At 41.7% G+C, this 26566-nt stretch overlaps 1 protein-coding gene across 26 annotated transcripts in view; it reads right to left on the bottom strand.

Annotated features, from left to right (window-relative positions):
- Positions 1-858: 858 nt before the first annotated feature.
- The window catches only part of LOC102136630 (protocadherin alpha-C2), a 199956-nt gene continuing 174248 nt past the window's right edge, over positions 859-26566 (bottom strand). For 14 of the 26 annotated variants that reach the window (XM_005558021.4, XM_045394335.2, XM_005558017.4 and 11 more), the window contains exon 4: positions 859-3891. In XM_005558021.4, coding sequence (XP_005558078.2) covers positions 3581-3891 — 311 coding nt within the window. In that variant the 3' untranslated portion in view covers positions 859-3580. The remainder of the gene's footprint in view (positions 3892-26566) is intronic. The other 12 variants (XM_073994445.1, XM_073994447.1, XM_073994440.1 and 9 more) reach the window with 1 other exon arrangement.

Raw genomic sequence — 26566 nt, 5'->3', positions numbered from 1 at the left:
CCTATGCAGTAGAGTGGCTGGCATATACCCTGTACTCAATAAAGTTATTTATTTTTGTAGAAATGGGATCTCGCTATGTGCCCAGGCTGATCTTGAACTCCTGGCCTCAAGCCATCCTCTGGCCTTGGCCTTCCAAAGTTCTGAGATTACAAGCACGAACCACTATCCCTGACCTAAAAGTCCATTTCTTTGGGGTGTCACTTGGCTTCCCAATTGTAGAGAGGTGCAGGGGCTAAACAAGTAATGAAAAAGATGACTAGAAGGGCTCTAATGATAAAAATTGGTTTGTTGTGGCTGGGCGCAGTGGCTCACGCCTGTAATCCCCGTACTTTGGGAGGCTGAGGTGGGCGGATCACGAGGTCAGGAGATCGAGACCATCCTGGTTAACACGGTGGAACCCCGTCTCTACTAAAAATACAAAAAAATTATCCGGGCATGGTGGCGGGCGCCTGTAGTCCCAGCTACTTGGGAGGCTGAGGCAGGAGAATGGCGTGAACCCGGAAGGCAGAGCTTGTGGTGAGCTGAGACAGCGCCACTGCACTCCAGCCTGCGCGACAGAGCGAGACTCTGTCTAAAAAAAAAAAGAAAAAGAGAAAAAAAAGTTGGTTTGTCACAATTCTTATTAGAGAAGACTAAAACAGTGTAACTACAAAGTAACACAGCAACCTCCTTGCTGCCCATTCTAATTATGTAAAGTTCGAATCTTGATTCCATTGGGGCTTTTGCCTTAGTAATCGACATAAAAGCTAACGTGATAGAGAGTGTTACAGTGAGTTTCATACTGCAGCAATCTTCTTAGTATTAATTGCTTATCAGTGTTCTATTTCCTCCTACTCTTATACTTAGAAATGACCACCATTTCTTTCATACCACCATTTTCATTTATTAGCAATAACAGAGGAAATACCAATAGCACCAATTCAAAATGAATCCACATGACGTGTTTTATCCTTACAGCTGTAATAACTAGTAACTAACATGGATTGGAAAGCACTTCGCAAATGTAAAAAGTGCTGTACAGATACATTATAATTATCATCATTAACAAATTAGCCCGATTCTCCTAGTTCAAAAGGCACGTAAGGTCAGATACATGGGCTTCAGTGGGGCAAAATGATCACAACCTACAATGTGGCAATGGTTCACATGTGTTGGCAACAAGTTTTACCCCATGCAATCCTGCAGAGCTGAAGTTACACACCCTTCAAAATATGGGAGAATGAAGCTAAAAGTAGACAAGACAGTTTTTTTTTAAATTTAATGCTTTTTTTTAAATAACAGACTCCTACTTCTTTTATATTAATGCCTAAATAGATAATATAATTAATCAAACTTTTTTTTTTTTTTTTTTTGACACGGAGTCTTGCTCTGTGCCCCAGGCTGGAGTGCAGTGGCGCGATCTCGGCTCACTGCAAGCTCCGCTCCCCTGGGTTCACGCCATTCTCCTGCCTCAGCCTCCCGAGTAGCTGGGACTACAGGCGCCGCCACCTCGCCCGGCTAATTTTCTTGTATTTTTAGTAGAGACGGGGCTTCACCGTGTTAGCCAGGATGGTCTCGATCTCCTGACCTCATGATCCGCCCGTCTCGGCCTCCCAAAGTGCTGGGATTACAGGCTTGAGCCACCGCGCCCGGCCAATTAATCAAACTTCTAAATTGTACATTATAACAAAATTAAAATGTCTTATTTAAGGTGACAGCAAATTTTATTACTTTCTATGAGCTGATACTTCAGATACCATTAGAATTTCAAAGCATTCTGCAACTTCAAAGAGGTCAGATTGGTAAAATTTGTGCTTGCACACCCTCATGGAATATTGTCAGTATTCATTCCAAAATTGTTACTAGAACAAAACAGCTTTATCCATTCCCTTGCCAGCAGAAGTCTTGGCAAGAGATGGCTCTTGGTTGGACCATAAATAAAATTCCTTGAATCACCAGTATCTTGATTTAAGAAAGAAATTTTTACTGTGTCTTTCATACACAAAAGCTGATTAACAATGGTTAAAAAAACACTACTCCACTTTTTCACAGGTGTACAAAAGGAAATATAATGGAATTACATTCAACAATAAAGCTTAAAGTTCACTCTAGGTAATAGTTGCATTAACATTCACATACACAAGCACAGAGTAAGTATATTTCAGGAGTCTTATCATAGCATACAGCATACATATGGGAGATTGATTTCAGGTAACATCATAGGTGTTAGTAAGATTAGCAATTCAGAGTGTTATAGAAAAGGAAAACTAAACCAAAGAGAAGGTGTAGGCTAGCACACCAAGACAAGTCAGAATTAGAAGACTGAAAAATCTGCTCACTGTATGAGAAAACAATATTTTTCTTCAATTTTTGGGTCTTGATATAGTTGGTTAGTGAAGGTTGTGTATCAAAGTGCACATAATTGTTTCTTAGAAAAGAGAGAGAGAGAGAGAGAGAGATCATTTTATTTAGTAATACATGCAAGAGGCAGCCCCAGAGTGACCTGAAAGAGTAAAGCTGTGATTGGCAGGTGGCCGATATAATACAGATGTTTCAGGCAATTCTCTTAAAGCACTTCTGTAGCAGCAATGATCATTTAAATGGCTGTAGACTCAATTCTCTTTTGAGGAAAGTTTAGGGGAACTGTATTCATATTTCTCTTTAAAGATTTATAGCTATAGACTTTCTCTTTTTTTAAATAAATCTATGAAACAACAAACAGCGAAAGGTGAGGTGTTGGGGTTTTCTTTTGCTTTTGCATAAGTATTGGAAAAGGATCTGACCTTTTCATAAACATTGTGTGCAAAAGAATTTTTAATAAAGTGAGCACAGGACATGTATAGGAAACACATCAGATCTGCTTCTGTTTCCCAGGGTGGTTCTCTGTTAAAACACTGAACTGCTGACTCGCAGGTAAGATGCAGATTTTAGGATAATGACATCACAGCCAATGGACTTTAGGGTCTCCTAAAGCCTTGTCAGTGGGGGTAGTTTTGTCTCCTAGAGGGTGGCCACCACCTCTTGAGTTGTAAGATTTAGAAAGTCTGGTCCCTTTTAGTTTACACTTCCCCTCCACACTGATAACTTCCGCTGTTTATTTGTCTTTGTTCTCTTGCCTTCCTTGTACCAATTAGTCTAAGCTGGCCCGTCTCAGCCAATGTCTGGCACTCGCATACCCGCGGTGGCCACACATACCCAGTGGCCACAAACACCCAAGCTGCTCAATCTCAAAACTTTTCAGCCTGCCCTGCAAGTGTCATCAAGACAGGATCCCCGGAGCACAGGGCAGAGAGTCCAACCTCTCACTGGCGGGGCTGGGAAGCCTCTCCTTTGCGGCGGAGGAGAAAGGAAACTTGGGTCTGCTTTTTAGGTTCTGAAAACAAGCCAGAGTGGAGAGAAAGAGTTAACACCAGACTTAGTAAAGCTTTTACGACAAAACCTGTTAAATGCGTTCTAGACAGACACAGGGAACTTTCTGCAGATTTCTGAGGTCTCTAAGAGGGCTCACACAGATAGGAAAAAGGAGCAGGGAGTTGCTACATGGGAGAGATTTGCCATTATTACAAAAACTGGCTAAGTGGCTTGTTTCCATTTGAGGACCTCACTGGTCACTGTTGTCAGTCGTGCTGTTCCCTTTCTCTTTTTTCTCCTGGGTCTTGTTACCCTTCTTCTTTTTCTTCTTTTTCTTGGTCTCCTCCTTTTTGCCGAAGGTTATGAAGTCACTTTTGTCAATTTGGTTGTTAGTAGGCTCCTGCCGGATGGAGATGATTGCAGGAGATCCTGGGATAATGAATTTGTCTGGCAACTCACCGGGACCGGATTGTTTGGGGTTGCCTGGTCCGTATTTAAAGGTCCAGCTGTTGCTGTTGACACCCGCACCAACTGGAGGGGACACTTCTCCTGCCTCTGGTTCTGAAAGACAAAACATTACAAATCATTAACGGGCTCTTGACGGTACACTGCTGGTAGAGTACAGAAGTACTGCATAGGCAGGTTGAGCCTCCCAAAAAAATCATGAGTTATTTCTTCAAATCTGAGGGCAAGGCAAGCGTTTACTTATTTATTTATTTGTTTAATTTTTTTTGAGACAGGATTTCCCTCTGTCACCCAGGCTGAAATGCAGTCACTGCAGCCTCGACCTCCTGTGCTCAATCAATTCTCCCAAGTTAGCCTCCCAAGTAGCTGGAACTACAGGCACAAGCTACCATGCCAGGCTAACTGTTTAAAAAAATTTTTTGTAGAAATGAGATCTCACTGTGTTACCCAGGCTGGTCTCAAACTTCTTGGAGCTCAAGAGATCCTCCCACCTTGGCCTCCCAAAGTGTTGGAATTATAGACATGAGCTACCACACCCAGACAAGGCCAGTATTTACAGACAAGCAAGAGGGCAGGTTTTTTCACTAGGATACCAAGAATCTGTTTTATAGGAACATATGTTTGGTTCTTTGTGAAGAATTTCCTAAAGAATACAGTTGTGATTATCTTGACTGGGAATGAGACAGGAAAGATACAGGCTAAAGGTAAAATATGCTCCTTTTAGTGTCTAGATTAAACTTTGGCTATAACTGTATTAGGATGTCTATTTTGTCCAAAACAAGAAAAATTAGTTGAATCAATTATTTGATCCGAATTTTATTGTAATAACCTTGAAGGATGGTGGGATGGAGCAAAGGAGAGATGGGAATACACAACATAAGAAGATGGAATCCTGTTGTAAATTGAGCCTATGTGTTTAGATAAAACATTGGGAGCCAATTTTACTTTCCAAGCCAAGTTCCTTCCCTCAATGTGCTCACAGTCTAGTTGGGATTACAGGCGTGAGCCCACTGCACCCAGCCTGTATCTGCTTCTTTTAACTTGCCTTCAGCTCAACAATCCTTCTTATTTTGGGACACTAGAAACCAACTTAATACATGCAATAACTTATTTTGGGAACTAGAAACCAACTTAATACATGCAATAACTAAGGTGTATGTAAAGTATTGTGGGACTCCAGAAGAAGAAATTGTTAATTATACTTGAGAAAGTTAATGGGGTTCCAGAGGAGGTGAAATCTGCCTTGAGTCTTGGGAAAACGATTATGCATCCACAGGAGTTTTCAATAGAAGACATTCCCAAGAGTCTGATTGGAAGACACACCATAAAGTATACCAGTGACTTCTAGAAGAGTAGAAGTCAGAGCTAGAGAGGAAGGGTAATGGTCTGTGTGGGCAAAGTGATCCCAGTGGCCATAACATTGGAACTCTGACATCATAGCAATGTTTATGTATCTGACACTGCTCTTTTGGTTGACATGTGAAAAGCTCCATCAAATAAACTGTTTATGTTCAATTACAGTTTAGGGTTGTCTACATCTCCTATTTCAATTTCCTATTACTTCTTAGTCTCCTCTAATTTGGTGTCCCTGAGCAGTAATTTTCTTTTTTTTTTTTTTTTTTTTTTTTTTTGAGACGGAGTCTCGCTGTGTCGCCCAGGCTGGAGTGCAGTGAGCAGTAATTTTCTAACATAACTCACGTCAAGTTCATTATATTACTTCCACAATCAATGGTCACATTTTAGTCCTCATCTTATCAAACCTCTCAGCAGCATTTGTCATCCCCTTCTTGAAACACTTATTCTCATGAGTTCTTTGTCATGTAGGACAATAACTCCAATAAGTTCTCAGATGGACTGGACCCCTGTTACAAAAGGCAGATTAACAAGAAAAAAAAGCAAACAGAAGTTTATTAACATGTATACTTCATATATACATGACAGACACCCAGAGAATGAGCGGTTCTCAAAAAGGTGGCTTAGAATTCCAACTTATATAGCATCTTCAACAAAGAACAGTAAATTTTTTAAAAAGTGTAAGACAAAGGAAAAGACCTTTAAGGACTTTTGAGTCTCTAATGGGTGGCTCCTTGGGGGAAGGCAAATGAATGGCAGATAAAGGCTAATTTGTAAAGCTTGTTAATGTCGATTCCTCCAGTACCATTTCCAGGCCAGTAAGAGTCCAAAGTTGTCTTCAGTGGTTAACCTTTGTTCTTCCTGGTGGTAGGAGGCAGAGGAGGGAGGTAGAAGCAGGATAACTTTTGTCTTTGTAAATTTATGTTCTTTTAGGCAAATAGAGGGAGGGCAGAAGACCCCTCCTGTATCTGCTTCTTTTATTATTATTATCATTATTATTATTTTTTATTTGAGATAGAGCCTTGCTCTGTTGCCCAGACTGGAGTGCAGCGGTGAGATCTCAGCTCACTGCAGTCTCCACCTCCCGGGTTCAAGTAATTCTCGTGCCTTAGCCTCCTGAGTAGCTGGGACTACAGGCACATGCCACTATTCCGGGCTTTTTTTTTTTTTTTTTTTTTTTTTTTTGGTATTTTAGTAGAGATGGGGTTTCATCATGTTGCCCAGGATGGTCTCAAACTCCTGAGCTCAGGCAATCTGCCCACTTCGGCCTCCCAAAGTGCTAGGATTACAGGCGTGAGCCCACTGCACCCAGCCTGTATCTGCTTCTTTTAACTTGCCTTCAGCTCAACAATCCTTCTTATTTTGGGACAGCATATTCTGGCCCCAGACTGGCCCCGGACAGTCAAAACATTCTCCTGACCTTTCTCTCTGGCTGTTCTTTGTCAGTTTCCTTTTTCAGTTTTTTGTCAGTCTCCTTTTTCAGTTTCTTTGTCAGTCTCCTCATCTGTGTGTTGAAGCTTCCTTGGGTCTGGCCCTAGACTCTCTTCTCTATTTTCTCTTCACTCTCTCCTTTTGGGATCTCAGCCATATCCATGGATATAAATACTATCTGAATAAGCTGATGAGATGCAGACTTATATTTTAAGCCCACATCTCTCTGTGCTCCAATCTCATGTGTAACTGCCTATCTGGTATCCCCAGTTGGAAATCTCATGGGCATCCCGGACTGAAGGAATCTGAAATCAAACTCTTGATTCCTCGAATCTATTCCTTTCTAAATCTTTCCAGTTTCAGTAAATTACACCCCATTTACCCCATTTCTCAAGCCAGAAAGTTCAGAGCTAATTATTCATTTTTCTCTATTCTATTCTTCATTCTTCATTTATAATACATCATCAAGACCTGTCATTTCTGTCTCCTAAATATATCTTGACTCTGCCCTCTTCTCCCAATTTTCACTGCCACCACTCTTTCAGGACACCATCATCTCTTATATGAATTGCAGCAATAGTCTCCTTATTCAGTCTGCTTCCACTTTTGCTTCTCTCCAACCCTCCACACAGTAGCCAGAGTCATCTTCATTTCTTAAAGTCTCTCTTTAAAAATTGAAGTATAACAGCCAGGCGTGGTGGCTCACACCTGTAATCCCAGCCCTTTGGGAGGCTGAGGCAGGCAGATCACGAGGTCAGGAGATTGAGACCATCCTGGCTAACACAGTGAAACCTCATCTCTACTAAAAAATACAAAAATTAGACGGGCGTGTAGTCCCAGCTACTCAGGAGGCTGAGGCAGGAGAATGGTGTGAACCTGGGAGGTGGAGTTTGCAGTGAGCCGAGATCACGCCACTGCACTCCAGCCTGGGCGACACAGCAAGACTCTGTCTAAAAATAAATAAATAAATAAATAAATAAAATTGAAGTATAACATACATATAGCAAAATCCTTTAAAAATAGAAATCAGATTATATCACTCCTCTGCTTAGGCTTTCTATTGCCTTGAGGAAAAAAAAAAAAAAAACTCCTTACCATGATACGTAAGTCCCTTCAATAATCTGATTTTTATTTCTTCTTCGCTCTCATCTACAAATCTCCCTCTTACTATTATACTCCATCCATACAGGCCTTCTTTCAGATCCTCAAATACTCTTTGGAGTTGTCTTTTGTTGTTGTTTGTTAGAGATAGGTTCTCACTCTGTCACCCAGGCTGAAGTGCAGTGGTGCAAGCATTGCTTGCTGTAACCTCAAACTCCTGGACTCAAGTGACCCTCCTGTCTCAGCCTCCCAAGTGTCTGGGACTACAGGCCACCATACCTGGCTCCTTGGAATTCTTTTTACTTCAAGATCTTTACACATCTGGTTTGCTTTTGTCTTGAATGATCTCTTATCCATTCTTAGCATGACTCCTCATTCTTCAAGTCTATGTTAAAAGTAACCTCCTCGGAAAGGCATTCTATGACATTCCTAGCCAAACAGCACCCCCTTAGCCTATTAGTCTCTATCACTGTAAGATTCACAAAGGCAAAAAATATATCTGTTTATTCACCAATGTATAACCAGTGCCTAGCACAATTCCTAGCCCATAACAGGTATTTAGTAAATACTTGCTGGATGAATGAATGAAAGGACTGATGTGAGAAGTAAAAGTGGTACCCACTCTTTAGCAGACCAAACAACTCTCCAGTGAGGCACTTTTGGGGTCCCTAAAGACAACGAGGTAATTCACGTAAAGTGCTAAACTTGATGCTTAGCACAACGCAAGAATTCAGTAAATGGTATCACATATGGGCAATTATATATAATGCAGCTCTTGGGACTTAGGAGGCCAAGATAAAGATACTACAAATTTACAGCAGGCAGTGAGGAGAGGGGGCAAGAAATTTTCTTCTCTCTTCCAAACCCTTTTCCTTACACCAAGCTTCCCCCGGCAGAGCTGACACAATAGCACTTTAGGGATGAGAAACAATTTTTTTCTCTGAGACTACTGTCTTTGATCTATCTAAGTTAATCAAATCTGCAATTGAGCTCAGCCAGAATCTGCTTGTTTAACCTTTAAAATACAGGTCCTGTCTCTGAGAGACTGAGAAAAGAGAGAAATGTCAGGCCTCTGAGCCCAAGCTAAGCCATCATATCCCCTGTGACCTGCACGTATATATCCAGATGGCCTGAAGCAATTGAAGATCCATAAAAGAAGTGAAAATATCCTTAACTGATGACATTCCACCATTGTGATTTTTCTGCTCCACCCTAATTGATCAATGTACTTTGTTATCTTCCCCACCCTTAAGAAGGTTCTTTGTAATTCTCCCCACCCTTGAGACCGTACTTTGCGAGATCCATTCCCTGCCCACAAAACATTGCTCCTAACTCCACCGCCTATCCCAAAACCTGTAAGAACTAATAATAATCCCACCACCCTTTGCTGACTCTCTTTTCGGACTCAGCCCGTCTGAACCCAGGTGAAATAAACAGCCTTGTTGCTCACACAAAGCCTATTTGGTGGTCTCTTCACACGGACGTGCGTAAGAAGAAATGTATTTAAAAGCCTCTGATTTGGCGCCTAAAACTGGGTTTCAGCACCACTCCACAGTCCTGTAGTTGCCCTCAGAGCCCAAAATAGAAATTTTTCTTCAACCATAACCAGGACTCTGCATGAGGCCTAAGCACTGTCATCTGGAAATGCAGAACACAGAGATATCTTCATCTTGCAGAGTTAAAGGACATTAATGGCTGTGTGTATTGGCAGAGGGAGCCCCTCACAGCAGGACTGCCAAGAGTTAATCCACTTTAACATGTCACTGAGCTTCCTGGTTCTATATGACTCAGCCTAAACTCCAGGAAGTGGAGATCTAGTCAGGTGCCTCCTCCACATGTCCAGCTTCCACGGAGCAGAACAAGGTGTGGTTTCTCCAGTCCCTCACAGACCACTGTGCCTCACCTGTTCTGGTTGTTGTATAAACAAACATCTCTGAGAGCTCAGCAGCATGTAGACTGTGACTCATTCCACGTAAAACAAAAGCTTAAGGATCTGACAAACACTGACTGGCCTCCTAATCTGAGTTCCTTTTGGCTAAGAGCACTCAAGACACTTGTCTGGCTTTGCGTATAAAATGTCATGCCTTTGGGGCAGAATTAAGGAGATACTCCCTTTTGAAGAAGATGAAAACGGAAGAAGCACATTTCTACCCCTAACCCCAATCAGGGGCCAGGCTCAGTAAATGATCAAAGAAATGTTTCTTCTTTCAGTGCTGCCTCCTTTCCCTTCTAGGATCTCTGGCAAGTCCCCTCCCTTCCGCTCCCAGGGTCCTAGCTCACCCTCAGGCAAAGACAAGACTGAGGATGCAGTCAAGACTCAAATGAATGGGCCTGTTAGAGGCTAGAAAGAGGATTTCAGACAATATAAATCTGGTAGGGGTCTGAATCTTTAGGCAGAGCCCTTCCCAGACTATAGATTACAACCCAATAGGATTTAATAGGATTTACAAGTTTATTTAACAGAGTATGATCATAATTATACAAAATATGGTGTTTTTTTTTAATTGGATTAGCCAATATCTTCACAATGGGTAGGGATACATTTTAAAATCAGAACAACCTATATTTTAATGAAAACATACAGATCTTCACTTCTACTTTAAAAACTGCCCTCTGGGGCTAGGAACGGTGACTCACACCTAAAATCCCAGCACTCCGGGAGTCTGAGGCGGGTGGATCACTTGAAGCCAGGAGTTCAAGACCAGCCTGGGGAACATGGTAAAACCCCATCTCTACTAAAACTACAAAAATTAGCCAGACTGTGCTGGTGCATGCCCGTAATTTCATCTACTTGGGAGGCTGAGGCATGAGAATCACTTGAACCCGGGAGGCAGAGGTTTCAGTGAGCTGAGATTGCACCACTGCATTCCAGCCTGGGCGACAGAGCAAACAAACAAAAAACCCTGCCCTCTGGAAACAGCTGGTCACTTCATGTCATCCTATAATCCAATTTGGGCACTTTCCTTAGGCACTGCCCAGGAGTCTTTTTGGCAAAATTTCCAGCTTTCCTCTTTCATGCTAAACTAACCCTGGCTGTCTGAGTTGATGGAGTTGAGCCTCAGGGACTAGAAATGATCAGGTCAGAGGCTTTGCCAAGGCAAATGCCAGGAAAGGGCCAGAAGATTGCGAAGCAAATGCCAGGCCTGTTAAACTCACCCTCATCCCCATTTAGAACTGTTCTGTTAAGGCCAGGAGGGCTTTTCTGATTTACACTGACTTTCCCTAATAGAAGAACACAAATTCTTTTTGACCAAGGATACTATTTTCAGGAAAGCTCTCAGAGGGGCATGTGCTGGAGGGTGTTGGAGGGTGTTCGCTTTTCTTTTCTTCTCTTCATCTTGCTTTGTTCTCTTTCTGTTCTTGAGGACTTGCCCTGGTTCTCTCACTAGTGCATAGTCCTGGGCCATTTACATAAATATCTCTGAGCCTCAGTTTCTTCATCCATAAAATGGAAATGATCCCCTTCCTGTCTACATCACAGGGTTGTCGATGTAGTTAACATTTATTGTGCCCTTCCTGTGTGCGTGCAACAGAGTTAAACAGATCTACATGCCACATAGGTTTTGGTCCTGACAAGAGCCCTATGAAGTAGATACTTCTAATATCTCTGTCTGTGTTATGTGTCTGTTTTAGAGATGAGGGGACCAAGGACCAATGGTCACATGGTCACTAACTGGTGGAGCCTGGGACTCAAAACTAGGGAGTCTGACTCCAACTAGGAGACTCAGATCCCGAGCTGTATAACAAGGTCGTCCTTTGAAAACCCTAAAGCGTTATACAAATGTGCCAATTATTATGGTTATTGCCTGTTTTGTTACTACTATTTGTGAGGCACAGAGATGCCAGCAGGAGCCCTAAGCCAGAATGAGATGAAAGAAGGAGTGGAGGTGGGGGAAGGGGTGCGGATGCAGCCGGGCTCCAGGTTTCGGCTCCGCCCCTTTGGTCCCCATTCATCCCTTTGTTACCAGCTCTGGGATTTCAGTGCCGAGGTTAATAAAGAGCTTCCAGAAAACCCATCATTTTGATTAAAGCCGGGGACTATCTTGCCAGACAGCACTCTGGAGCCTGCCTACCGCCCACTCTGCTAAGTCAGTGCAGCCGGCAAAGGCTATTAAATGATTACGGTCGTTTCCGGCCCAGCCCCAGACAGCTCCCCTGGACTGCTCGTTCTTCGGCGCGGGCAGCTGTTGCTGCCTCTCGATGCCCAGGAAAGAGTCAGGGCACCGAAGGCTGTGCAGATTCCGGGTTTGCAAGCGAACTTTCCGCGCAGGGACACTGCGCCTCTCCCTCCTCCTTATTTCCGCTCACCACCCAAGTCAGCCACTGCAGTCTTTTTCAAGCAGCCCCGATTTCTTTTGCTCCTTCTTGGCTTTGGGCATCAATTTAATTAGCCTCTCTCTCTGTCTCCCTCTCTGTCAGAATTTGGCCGATTGTAGAATGATAGTATATACTCAGGCTGACCAAAAGGCAAAAACCATCCGCCATCAACCGCTGAAACAGCCCAGGTTGTAAAACATCTCAAGCTCCTTCCCCGCCCCCTATTTCGCCATCTGTGGGGTTTGTTGGACCGACTGTCCGGACAAGCTCCGCCTTCTCCCACACCTTCACCCCCAACCCCAGCCAGTCCTTTATGAATTGAGCAGACCTAATCTGAGTAATCACAGCCCACGAAACACAGGAGAATCGTGGTCTGAAACCCAAATCCTGTCCAGGATCAGAGAGAGAGGGAAGAAGCTAAGCCCACCTGGGCTAGCATTTCCAGCACTTCCCCTCTGCTGCTTAGTCCTTCAATAGACAGTGGAAAGACTTTTCCATGGAAACAAGGGAATGTAAAAATATACTCCCTGTTCTCTGTAAGATCTTAGGCTCTGTAATCAGAATAGTAGGCTTAAACCTGGCTACATCATGTAAATTATGTGCTGTTTGGCAAATTATTTCATAATCAGTTTTCATCCGTAAAAAAAGATCATAGTAGTGCCCGCCCCATAGGGTTGTTATAGATTAAATGTAATTATCCTTATACAGCACATAGTGTAAGTGCATGGCGCAAAGTAAACACTCATTAAATTTTACTTATTAAGATCAGAGCAGCAGAAGATTCATTTGTTTAAGGACTATTGATTGCTTATTATGGATTAGACAGTTTATTGGGTATTTTGCATGTATTTAATTTTAAATGATTTAATTACAATTAATTAAAGCTATTATAAATGTATTTATCTAAATACATATGTAAAGCATATTTATTTTATAAAAAAGGAATCCAAAGGCTTAAATTACAGCAAGATAATTTGTCCTAAATCACACAGGATTTTTATTTTTTTTTTTAGAGACAAGGTCTATATCTGTTGCCCAGGTTGGAGTACAATGGTGAGATCATGGCTGACTGCCAGCCTGGACCTCCTGGGCTCAAGTGATCCTCTCATCTCAGCCTTCTGAATAGCTAGGACTACAGCTGTGTGCCACTATGTTTGGCTAATTTTTTTTTTTTAACATATAGAGATAGGGGCCAGGCACAGAGGCTCATGCCTGTAATCCCAGCAATTTGGGAGGCCGAGGCAGGTGCATCACCTGAGGTCAGGATTTTGAGACCAGCCTGCCCAACATGGTGAAACCCTGTCTCTACCAAAAATACAAAAATTAGCTGGGCATCGTGGCAGGCACCTGTAATCCTAGCTACTCGAGTGTTTGAGGCAGAAGAATCACTTGAACCCGGGAGAAGGAGGTTGCAGTGAGCCAAGATTGCGACAAGAGCAAAACTCCGTCTCAAAATAAATAAATAAATAAATAAAAATAAAAAATTAAAAAAATATATATATACATATATAGAGAGAGATAGGGCCTTGCTGTGTTGCCCAAGCTGGTCCTGAACTCCTGGCCTCAAGCAATCTTCCCACCTCTGCCTCCCCAAAGAGCTAGGATCACAGGTGTCAGCCACCACATTCAGCCCCACAAAGGGATTTCATAATGAAGGTGAAAAACTATTCTCACGTTGACTCCTTGGCTCAATAATCAAATAGTTTTTGTTTGTTTTGTTTACTTCTTGTGAAGCCTTGGAGATGAGGGAAGAGACAGAGCTGAGCTCCATTCATAGGCCTAGCATTCTGATCTATAGAGCAGCTGGGAGAGTGCTGCATGTGTGATTGGATGTCAGGCTTAGCAATGGGGAGGCCAATCTAATACCACTCCCCAGAGGCCGCTAGACCTGCTACTCCTCGGTGTTTCACCCTCTTTGGGTGGAATGAGTTGAGCTGGAAGAAGATTTTTTGGCTGTTTGGTGCCCCAAGCTACAGCTGGGCTAATTTTCAGTAATCTTGGAGCGGAAGAGATAAATACACTTGGCATATTTTTAAAGCCACAGCTCTTGCTTTGTGCCCAAAATAACTCTGCCATTTCTAGGTTAAGAGTATAAAGACATCATGTGCTGCGAACCCAGATTCAAACATTGGAATGGCTGGTCTCCGTAGTTAGCTAAAAAAAACCTCACATTTCTTCTTTCCATGAGTCCCCCGCAACCCAGCAGGGCTCAGGCTGCACAGTTTTCTCTACCTTGTTTCCTGGTTGCTAACATCCCCTGGGATGTAGGGAAGGCAATTTCCCTTTAGAGTCTCTTCTCAAAATACCCCCTCTTCAGTTGGCTGTCATATCCAGGGGGTAACACAATGCTTAAAATGTAGGTTCTTGGGTAACAAAGACTTGAGTTGGAATCTGCTTCACCACTTATCTGTGAACTTTGAGTGAGGCACTTGGCCTCTTAGCTCCCATTCTCTCATATGCAAAACAAAGATAACAATAACCATCTAATGGGATTGTGAACATTAAAAAGAGACAAGGCTTATAAATCACACAGATCAATGTCTGTCATGCAGAAACTCTGAAATAAAGAATGGGTATTATTACTATGTAGTATTCCTTTACAAATCCAACTCCCACTTTAACCACCTATTCCCAAATGTAGTACTTCCAGAAATTCTCTTTTCCAATGACTCTCTCCCCATCAGGCTCTGCTCCTCCTAGGGGATTGAAGACTTCGGGCTGTGACATTTTCCAGCTTAGAAATGGTTGCTAGGTTACTCTCCATAGCCCTCTGAAGGAGGAAGTGAAGGAGGCTGCTTAGACATGGTGGAAAGCACACTGGACGAGGTATCAAAGTCTTGGGTTCAAATCTCAGCTCTGGCATTCTGCTTTCTACTATTTTCTAGGATACTCTTTGATTAACATTTACTTACAGTTTCTTCATTTGTAAAATGGATATAATAGCTACCTCCCAGAGGCATTGTTATTTATTCAACTAAACTTATTATTTACAAGCCCAGGCACGTGGCTCACGCCAGTAATCCAGCACTTTGGGAGGCCAAGGCAGGTAGATCACCTGAGGTCAGGGGTTCAAGACCAACCTAACCAACATGGTGAAACCCCGTCTCTACTAAAAATACAAAATTAGCCTAGTGTGGTGGCGCAAGTTTGTAATCCCAACTACTTGGGAGGCTGAGGCAAGAGAATCACTTGAACCCAGGAGGCAGAGGTTGCAGTGAGCTGAGATTGTGCCATTGCACTCCAGCCTGGGCAACAAGAGCAAAACTCCATCTCAAAAAAAAAAAAAAAAAACTTATTTACAATAAATCAGACATTAAATTAGGAATTAGGGATATAAATATGAATAATATTAGGACAAGTACTCTGTTCTCAAAGAATTACAGTACAGTGGGAGGAAAAGACAAGTAAATGAATAAATACAATAACAGTTTTAAAGGATAAACAAGGTAGATAAATTCTGGCATAAAGATGGCATTAAACTTTCTAGAGACGGTGTGTGCAGTGGTTAAGAGCACAGACTCAGAAGTCAGACAATTCTGCTTCAGATTCTGGTGCCCTTACTAGATGTGTGATCTTATTTAATCTTATGGGTCTCAGTTTTCTTAGCAGTAAAATGGGTATATTAATACAAAAATTTCTGGGTGTGGTTATACAGATTAAAGGAGTTAATACTTGTAAAGTGCTTAGAATAATACTTGGCACATGGCTTAACTGTTCAATACAGGTTAGCTATTATGATTCACAAGCAAATTTTCTCCTCTGTTTGCTCTAGCATTTTTAACTGTGGAGGTTAAGTCTGTTGATGATGACGTCACCGAGTTAAGTGACATATAGCACTAGCTCGAGGTGGGGATGGAAGGCTCAGAGGGAAGTATGTAACAAGTGCAGTTCAATCACAGGTAAGTGAATGCCAATTTGCCAATTTGATATTTTTATATCCTATGATTCTGTAATTCTACTTCCAGAAATTTATCCTATATAAATACTAGTAAGCATGCATAAGAAATATGTATAAGAATGTATATTGCATTGTTTAGAAAACATAGATACCAACAGGAAATTGGATAAATTATGATATACGTATACAACATAGTACTATACCCTTACTCAAGAAGATTGTGGCAAGTCTATATGTACTAATGGAGAAAGGTGTTTGTTAACATATGCACACACACAAGCTGTATAATATGTATAGCATTATCCCATTTTGCTTTTTGAAAATCTCTATATAGTCATGCGCCCTATAATCATGTTTCAGTCAACAGTGGACCACACATACGACAGTTGTCCTATAAGATTATAATAATATATTTTTATTGTACTTTTTCTGTGTTTAGGTATGTTGAGATACACAAATACTTATCATTGTGTAACAATTGCCTACGGTATTCAGTATAGTAATATGATGTACAGGCTTGTAGCCTTAGAGAAATAGGCCATATGATAAAGCCTAAGTGTGTAGTATGCTATATCATCTAGGTTTATGAAAGTACATTCTATGATATTTGTACAATGAAAAAACTGCCTAACGACACATTTCTCAGTGTATCCCCATTGTTAAGTGATGCTAGAAATATTTGGAAGAGTGAACCCTAAAGTAAACATGGAAGTTGGGTGGTAATGATAGTTTCAATAATGATGTCAATATAGTTTTATCAATTGTAATGAATGTATCACTCTGGGCAGGATGTCATTGTGGGGGGGGTAGGAGGCGTTGTGCACGTGGGAGAGCAGGAGTGCATGAGACTCTACACTTTCTACTCAACTTCTCTGTGAACCTAAAACTGCTCTAAAAAGTAAAGTTGATTAATTTCAAAAAAATATTGGAGGATAAACACAAAATTGTTAACAGTGGTTGCTTCACCAAAGGGAAATAGGATTGAGGGAAATAAATATTTCCATGCAAATAATGCTGTATTGTTTAATACTTTCTTCAACAATGTAATTCTATTTTATTTTAAAATACATTAATTTAAAATGTAGACATATAAAGAATTCTGGAGCTACACGCTAAATTATTGGTAGTGGTTACTTTTGGAAAGCATGATTGGATGTAGGGAGTGAGGCACTACTCATTTTATTTTAGTCCTGCACAGATATAATTTGTTATGACTTTTGTTTCTTCTGTAATTAAATCAAAGAGAGAGAGGTTCAGAAGAACACTAGCCCGACATGGTTCAAAAACTAGCCTGGACCCACGATTAACTACATAATTTGCAGGAACCAGTGAAATTTGCCAAATGAAAATGGCGGGAGGGGGCCCTTGTTAACAAATAATTAAGAACTTCAAGACAGTGACAGTATATCAAAACACACAGGGCCTTTCTAAATGCTGGGCCCCAAGAAGCCAGTCTTGCCCAGGCCTGAGCACTACTGGGTTCCTCCCTTAGCACCACATCTTAACACTGACTATTCCCAAAGGTTTCACACTGCCTGCCCCACCTGAAAATCTATGAGGCATCATTTTACCTGACAACAAAATGGCTTCTGACTTTGGTTGGGTTTTCAAACTTTTCTTCTCTAGCCTCCCCCCTTACTTTGTTACAATCTGTGCTTCTTAAAATTTGGCAGCAATCCCAGGCTCTGTGTTGCTGTGTCACTTCTCAGCCTTGAGCAACCATTTCTAGACAAGTAGTGATATCTGTGCATTGAGGATATAAAATGGAGGTGCTGTCAGCACACTGCAGTATAAGGAAGGCAAGATAATAGGAGAACCCTCTACCCCACCCTGCACACTTCCATACCATTCCATGTAATCTAGCAAAAACATTTTGAATCCTCTTTACTGTGTGCCAAGCACTGTGTTAAGTGCCAGGAGCATTAAATTGAGTAGTAATAGATCTGACGACATTTTTGAGTGGCTACCATGAACTAAGCATGGTTCTAAGCATTTTGCATGCATTATCTCATTTAATACTTACAACAGCCTATGGTCTCTCCTCTTTTACACATTGATAAATCTGAAGCACAGGTTGCACAATTATTAAGTGATACGATAGAAATGTGAGGCACTGTGCAATGCCATGCTATCTCCCTTCAGAAACCAACACGAGACAAATTTTAAACCTGCCCTTCACTCTTCACATTTTCTCAGACATGACATACCAAATCCACCAGGATTACCTAAGAACATTTCCAAGGCCCGCCCTTCTTTTTTTACAATAAAAAAATGCTGCATTTACTTCCCGTTTTGATTCTCCTTTTCTAAACACTCCAAAGTTTCCAATATTTGGTTTGGGAGAAGAAAAACACTAAGTTGAAAGCTCATAGCTCATCTTGACATGTTATTCAGCACAGTGATCCCCCATTATTTGAGGTTTGATTTCTGAGGCTTCAGTTACCCACAGTCAACCTTAGTCTGAAAATATTAACTGAAAATTTTCAAAAATAAACAATTCATAAGTTTTAAATTGCAAGCTGTTTTGAGTAATGTGATGAAATCTCAAGCCATCCTGCTTCATCCTGCCCAGTATGTGAATCATCCCTCTGTCCGGCCTATCCATGCTGTCTACGCTACTCACCTGTTAGTTCACTTAGAAAGTGTCTTGTTATCCGATTGGCTGTTTCGGTATCAAAGTGCTTGTATTCAAGTACCCTTATTTTACTTAATACTGGCCCCAAAGCACAAGTGCCTAATTTACAAATTAAACTTTATCATAGGTGCGCCTATGAAAGAACATAATATATATAAAGGTAAGTACTAAATGAGGTTTCAGGCATCCACTGAGGGTCTTGGAACGTATCTCCCGAGATAAGTTGGGACTGCTGTAGGTTGATTTTTGAAAATTCAGTAGAGTAAAGGAAACTTACAAGAATCTTCTTTCCTAAATATAAACAAACCAACTAACCTTCTAGTAGCTCTCCATGGCCAACAAATGAAACTACAAATTATTTAGCAGGACGTTTAAGGTCCTACAAAATCTGATTCCAGTCTACGTTTCTGATCTCATTTCCTAACATCTCTTTATCCCACCACATCCATCAAATGCACTCATCCTATTAACCCAGGCTATACAATTCAGTTTATTTGTTTTTTGTTTTTGCATGCACACATTGTTTCCTTTGCCTCCTCTCCACATCCTACTTGCCATCCTGCAATACCCAGTATTTTAAATTTTTTTTCAAGACAGGGTCTCATTCTGTCACCCAGGCTGGAGTGAAGTAGTGTGATCTTGGCTCACTGCAACCTCCGCCTTCCAGGTTCAAGTGAATCTCATGCCTCAGCCTCCCAAGTAGCTGATACTACAAGTGCATGCCATCACACCCGGCTAATTCTTATATTTTTTGTAGAGATGGGGATTTGCCAAGTTGCCCAGGCTGGTCTCAAACTCCTGGGCTCACACAATCCACCCGTCTCAACCTCCCAAAGTGCTGGGATCACAGGTGTGAGCCACCGCGCCTGGCCTCAATATCCAGTATTAAATGTCAAATAATCTCTGACTTAGTCCCCTGAATTTCCAATTCCATCTTCTGGGGACCCACGACATCCATTGTTCATGGTTGCTGAGAGTGTTTGGGCCCTGTGAAAACAATTTGGGGACTGTCTCAAGAAAGGCAGAACAGCTTACCTCATTTACCTAGGGTTTGAACTGATTATGACATAGATAGACCCTGGGTCCCATTCTGGACCAACAGGCCCTGGTGGTTTGTCCCAGCTTCCTTCCCCTTCATTGACCCTGCCTATGTAGGGCATTATCATGGTCCTTATCACATGACAATATAATATTTCCATCATATTTCTTTACATTTCTGCCTTCACCGTTAGATTTATAAGTGCAGGACTGTGTTATATTTAATATTATATTTGCATCACCTAGAACAGAGCTTGACCTGACCTAAGTGCTTAATAAATGTTTGATGATGACTACAATCACGTATCACTTAACAATGGGGATATGTTCTGAGAAATGCATCACTAGGCATTTTTGTTGTATGGACATCATAGAGTGTACTTACAGAAAGCTAGATGGCATAGCCTACTACGTACCTAGGCTATATTGTATAGCCTGTGGCTCCTAGGCTACAAACCTGCACAGCATGTTACTGTAGAAAATACTGTGCAACTGTAATATAATGGCAAGTATTTGTGTATCTAAACATAGAAAAGGTACAGTAAAAATATGGTATTACAATCTTATGGGACAACTGTCACATATGTGGTCCATTGTTGACCAAAGTGTCGTTATTTGGTACATGACTATATGTAGAGGGTCCCAACAAAATTCTACGTTGGAGCCAAGCCAAGAAAAGCATCCCTAGAAAGGATACTATATACTTCACTTCTTTCTCTCTTTCTCTCTGTCTCTCTCTCCCGTGTGTGTGTGTGTGTGTGCGCGTGTGTGTGTGTGTGTGTGTATGTGAGAAAGAAAGAAGGAGAATAGGAATGAATAAGGATTTTAAAAGAGAAATGCTGATGATGGTGGTTAATGATGGAGTCCCAGGGACCTGGCTGGGAGGTGGTTTTTGTGAGGATCTTTGTAGTGCCCTTCAAATCACAAACATTTAGAAGGTATTATCCTGGAGGCAAGGTTGTGACCCTGGGCAAGAAAAGACCAAAGAAGCCAATTTATATCTCTAAATCCCCAGATTCAGAGAAAACATACCAAAAAGCTAAAGAAATTAGCTTTAGTGAGTTTCCCTCTAAAGAAATTTCCCAAAGGCAAATATGTAGAATCGATTTATACTTGTTGCAACAGAAGGAAATTGATGTGACACTGACCGCTGAATAAACACAGCCCTGCTGACTGCAGACTGCAAGAACAGCAGTTGGATTGACATCTTGGTGACACAAGCAGCCCACAGGGGATGCTGGACTCTGGGGACACTCTTTCATGGGTCCCATGGCCTAATAATTGTCAGCAGTATAAGGGGTGATTTCATCTCCAGTCAGAGCTCCTGTAAGTATGGAGAGGGCCTAAGCTTTGGAGATATCCAGCTTGTTTAGAATCTCAAGGAGGGAGCTAGAGTGAAGGTTGTTATACAAAATGCTCCCCAAAACCAAACACATCCTTAGATACATATGCATCCATAAAATTGACCCCGAACCATCCTACCCTCCTATCCACAACACAGGAAGCATCACAGGAAAAGCAGGTGGGATTTAGGAACATTGGCAGGAGCATCACCCACCCCTCAACCCCTAACACACACATATACACCAATCAGGCTCTTTCTTCTTTTTTTCAGGGAAGTTCTGGATATAATCTGCTTTCACTTAGACACAGACACTAGATGCACACAAGGCAGGCAATATGTGTTGCCCCATCTCCTGGCATCACTTGTGACAGTGACTTTTCCATTATCTACCATGCCCCAGGATTGAATCCTTACAGATCGGCCTCTGGGTGATCTAAAGAGTACTGTCCTCTCCTGCCTGCTCCCAACTCTTGGAACAATATTCTTAAACCTGGGGCAGAACAACATCTCTAAGTCCAGAACACAATAATGTATTGGGAACTATTTTTCTCCTCTCTCCACATTTCCACCTTTGCTCTTAGAAAAGGGAATGCCCACCAAACCAATATCCCCATTCTTTGCAGGGATGTGCTAGGAAAAAAACTTTTCATCTTTCATCTACTTCCTTCCTTACTCTTCCCAGGAAGGGAGAGTAGTTTATCTGATTGGGTAGATCACTGAAAGCATGATTTAAATGGATCATGCTTCTTGACTGAGCAAAGTTAGCATCATCAGTCACTGTTCTTCCATGACACATCTCATCTTAGTTCTCTTTCTCTACGCTAGTTCATTCTCTACTGAAATTAACTTACACACACACACACACACACACACACACACACACACACACACACAGAGCCACTTCTGCCTGAACATGAAAAACCATGTGGTAGGCAGAATAATGGCCCCACCAAAATGACTGCATCCTAATTTTAGAACTTGTGAATATATTATGTTACATGGCAAAAGGGACTTTGTGTTAATTTGTTATGGCAGCCCTAGGAAACTAATACAGATTTTGGTATCTAGAAGTGGGGTTCTGCTGTTATGAATGCCTAAAAATACGCAAGTGCCCTTGAAATTGGGAAATGGGCAGAGTCGAAGAATTTTGAACAGCATGATAGAAATGGCCTAGATTACCTTGAACAGGCTGCTAGTAGAAATATGCATATTAATGGCTCTACTAAAGAGGACTCAGAAAAAAAGTGAGGAGCAAACCTAAATTGTCATGAACAGATTGTTGTTACAAATATGGACATTAAAGGTGCTGCCGGTGAGGGCTCAGGTAGAAATAAGGAGCCTGTTATTGGAAACGAAAGGAAAGTGGATCCTTGTTATATAGTGGCAAGAACACACCTTGATTTTAGCCCAGTGAAACTCACTTTGGACTTCTGACTTCCAGAACTGGAAGATAATACTTTGTGTTGTTTTAAGCCATGAAGTTTATGATTAACTTGCTACAGCAGTAATGGGAAATAAATCCAGACCCCCTACGGTTGGCCTAGAATTCAGACAGTAAATAGTCTCTTCCAAGTTACCAAGCTATTCCCTTCATGTATCATGCAGGACAAGGTAATAGTAATGTGTTAAGTGTATAGGGTTCAACAGCAAGCAGACATGGGTTCAAATACTGCCTTTACCACTGCATTTATTTATGAATTCAACAAAATTTATTGAGCATCATTGTGTGCTAGGCATCCTGCTTGACACTGGGAATACAATGGTGAGCAAAAAACATTTTTACTAGCTGTGTGAATGTAAGAAAGCCACTTAATTCTTATGAGCTTTAATTTCTTTATCTGAAACATGGGAATAATAATGTACTTCTCTCAAAGTTAAGTATGCAACACATGTAAAGCGCTTATCACAGTTCTCAATAAATGTCTTCCTTTCTCTTGTTCTAAGAGACTATTTCTACAATTCAGGAGGCAACAGTATGGGATTTAAAGATGCATAAAACTTGAACCAGGCCAGGCGCGGTGGCTCACGCCTGTAATCCCAGCACTTCAGGAGGCCAAGGCGGGCGGATCACGAGGTCAGGAGATGGAGACCATCCTGGCTAACATGGTGAAACCCCGTCTCTACTAAAAATAAAAAAAATTAGCCGGGCATGGTGGCGGGCACCTGTAGTCCCAGCTACTCGGGGAGGCTGAGGCAGGAGAATAGCATGGACCAAGGAGGCAGAGGTTGCAGGGAGCCGAGATCGCACCACTGCACTCTACCAGTCTGGGCGGCAGAGCGAGACTCCATCTAAAAAAAAAACAAAAAACAAAACAAAACAAAACAAAAAAAAACTTGACCCAGCAAAGACCCACTCACTGGAACATATACTTAAAAAAAACAATGTCCTCCGGGCTCTATTTCATGGTTCATCGTCCAACACAGAGCCAAACTCACAGGCTCAAAGGTATCCACCCTAGGGCTGTTTATATACCTAGTGATGCTCTTATCCCCACAAATCTGGACTCTCTGAAAGCAGCTTGATGTGCATCTAATGTAAATCATTAATACTGGCTGAGGCTTCGTCTTACCACAGACCTTTACGGTACTCATCTGACTCCAGGTGATTATGGGAAAAGAGATCCAACAGGTGTGTTCTTGGGTAAGACAGTATTTATGACGCACAGTTGAAAAAGACGAGAGAAGACTTGGGGAATGTCACCTCACTCTTCAGCTTCACACGATACCAACTACAGCAACAGCTCTGGACACAAGATTGGGACAATGTTGGTAGAAAGCCCAAGCTGGTGAACCTTCTTGGAACATCACCAACAAACTTGCTTGTTTAGACTTTCTGTACAGGGCAGACTTTACTTATTTTTAAAGTTTGTTTGTTTGGTTTTTTACAGGTAATGGCATCTATAATTTCAAGACCGAGGGTACATTGTTTGGGATCCAGCAGACAAGGAACACAACGCTAGTTACAATAAACTTCTCTGTGTTCTTAGGTCCACATTTGGTTCTTAAAAGTTACCTTTTCATACCCTAATTTTCTATTATTATGCCTCTTAAGTCTGACTTCTACAAAGCTCTCAATTTCCTGTTTCAAAAGTAGCACAAGCATCCTTCTTCCCCCTTACTTCCTTTAGTATTACCATCTTCAGGACTGACTTTTCCCATCCTTTGCCTAGCCCATGCCCTTGGAGATAGACCATTTCAGACAGGGCTGTTGCTGAGGAAGCTCTTGGTCTCACTGAGATAAATGTGGAATGCCATCTATTTCTGCTCTCCCTCTTTTTCTGATTGTGAGTAATGGAGACTCCAAGTGCTGAGGCAGAGTAAGATTCCTCTCCAGTCCACATACTCATTGCCAGGCTTCCTGGCAGTGACTAATCTTATGGCCCTTTCCTGGGGGGCCCCTAGTCTCTAGCCAGTGCTTGAACTGAATATGTTTCTCCAGATTAGGCAATGACCTTTTCAACTGCAAAGCTGACTGCCTCTGAAGATAAAATTTTCACGTTCCTTTGAAATCTGGGCAGAATTTATTTTAAAATATTGCCATGAAAGACCCTTGCTGTCACTAGGGCAGACTTTCATTTTTAGTTTACTTGTATCAGTGAGGCTAAGGACAGGGCTTGCCAGAGCCGTAAAACAAAGGAATTACAAACTATCTTCCTCCTCTGCCCTCAACCCAGGTTATAAGCAGGTCTTTCTTGTTGAAGCACCTCCCAGGAGGAGTTCCAAGCCTACCAATTCTAAACAATCTCAGCAATTTTTCCCACAGAGTGAAGTGCAGACTCTCCACCCTCCGTATCCTCTTTCCCACAAAGCTCTCAGTCACACAGGTGGCCCATCACCTTTGAGCTGAGGCAGGTGGCAAAGTTGGTGAGCCCCCACTTCCTTGGCCCTTTGTGACACTGACATCTCCCCAGCAGAAACTTGAATCTCCCTTTTGACAAGGGGCTTAAAACTTCAGCTACAAAGAATGGTATATAAAGAAAGCTAGAAGGGAGTGTAATTCAGAAACTTTCCTGTTTTATGCAACCCTCTTAAACAAAAGAAGGGATAAAGTGTTTTATTTTTCAAGATATATTCAAAAGTTGTTTCTCCTGACAAGGTTTTCAGGGGCCAGACTGTATTGCTTCAATGTAGCTGGCATATTAAAGGAATCAATGATAACTGAAGAAACTATAGTAAGTCTCTATTCCCTTACCCTGCATTAGCCTGCTTCTCTCCATCATGGGGCTTGAAGGAAACTGCAGCCTAAGAGAACAGTGTTGCTCTATTCTCCTCGCTACACTCTCTAAAATGTTGTATCCAGGAGCATATATCTGAGTGCATATGAGACTGGATAGGTTTCAGGAGACACATGATCTCTATTTGGGGCTACTGTTATGGAAGAAACTCTTTTATTATGTATTATGGTCTTAATCATGACTGTATTCTGCCCAGGCCACCAATCCTAGAATAATTACCATGGGCCAAATGAGAGGTCCAAGGAAATACAGAGCGTCTAGGGAAAGAACTATCTTAGAATCTTTTCATAAACAAAAATGTTTAATTTCAGAAAACCAGGAAATCTCCATTCTAGTCTTTTATTTACATGACCATTAAAAGTGGAAGGTACAGAGTGTTTTCCCAAGAACAAGATGAAGAAAGTCATGAATGGATGGAGCCAGCAAAGACTTAAGTAAGCTTCATGGCTTCTCCTAGGTAGAGGATGCTAATTCCCGTTCCCACACCCTTGCTTCCTCCCTTCAGGTCAATCCAAAACAAACAAATTCTTTATCATAAGCTGCAAAGAGAATTCCAGCAAACACAACGAATTTCACACCCCCAGAAAGTAAAAGTGCATCTTACGAGGACTTACTTTCCTCAGGTAGAGAAAGCTAAGCCAAGTTGGCACTCCTGGGCTGTCAGATGGCAGGTGAGAGCGAAGGATACTCACAGGCGGGAGCTGCCCCACTCACACAGATCCCTGACCTCATTTGTTTTTTTCCTAATAAGGATATGCACACACCTCCCAGGACTGTCATTGCTATGACAACGGCAGAAGTTGAGGTTGAACAGGTTAGTGGAACAGCATGCTTTCTAAATTCTCCAACAAGGCCTGAGGCTGCACTCACTCATGAAATGGAAAAATTCATGTTGACAGTGCTCCTAAATAGATTCCGAAAAACTTAAGGATCATGCTTTCTTTCTGGGGAAGGACCAGAGATGGAGTCTCCATGGAGTCTTTCTATGGGGAGTTGGTTTTGTCAGAGAGGTAAGAATCCTTGAGACAATTAAGATTATAAATCCCCATATAAAACTAGGGCACATAAACTGTGTCCATTTTCCACAGAGTAAAGAGATGTGGCAAATCAGGGCAAAAGCAATCCCCTAAGGAAACAAAGAGACAGGCACTTAAAAAAATCTTCTCTATAGCAGATTCTTCCCACAGAGAATACTCAGAACAACCTGGGTCTAAATTTTGAAGCTGAAGGATAGACTCATACCTTGAAAAATCATTTAAAAATAGCTACTGTTTACTAAACCCTTATTGTTCTTCAGATTCTGCAATGTATGTGCATTATCTCATCTCATTTTTGCAAGAACCCTACAAGGTACACACCACTATTATCCCCATTTTATAGAGAAAGAAACTGAGAATCAGGAAAGTTAAGTAATGTTC

This window comes from Macaca fascicularis, chromosome 6, assembly GCF_037993035.2.
Source record: "Macaca fascicularis isolate 582-1 chromosome 6, T2T-MFA8v1.1".
Classification (NCBI taxonomy): domain Eukaryota; kingdom Metazoa; phylum Chordata; class Mammalia; order Primates; family Cercopithecidae; genus Macaca; species Macaca fascicularis.
Note: the sequence above shows the minus strand (reverse complement) of the source record. Positions and strands in the feature narration are given on the sequence as shown.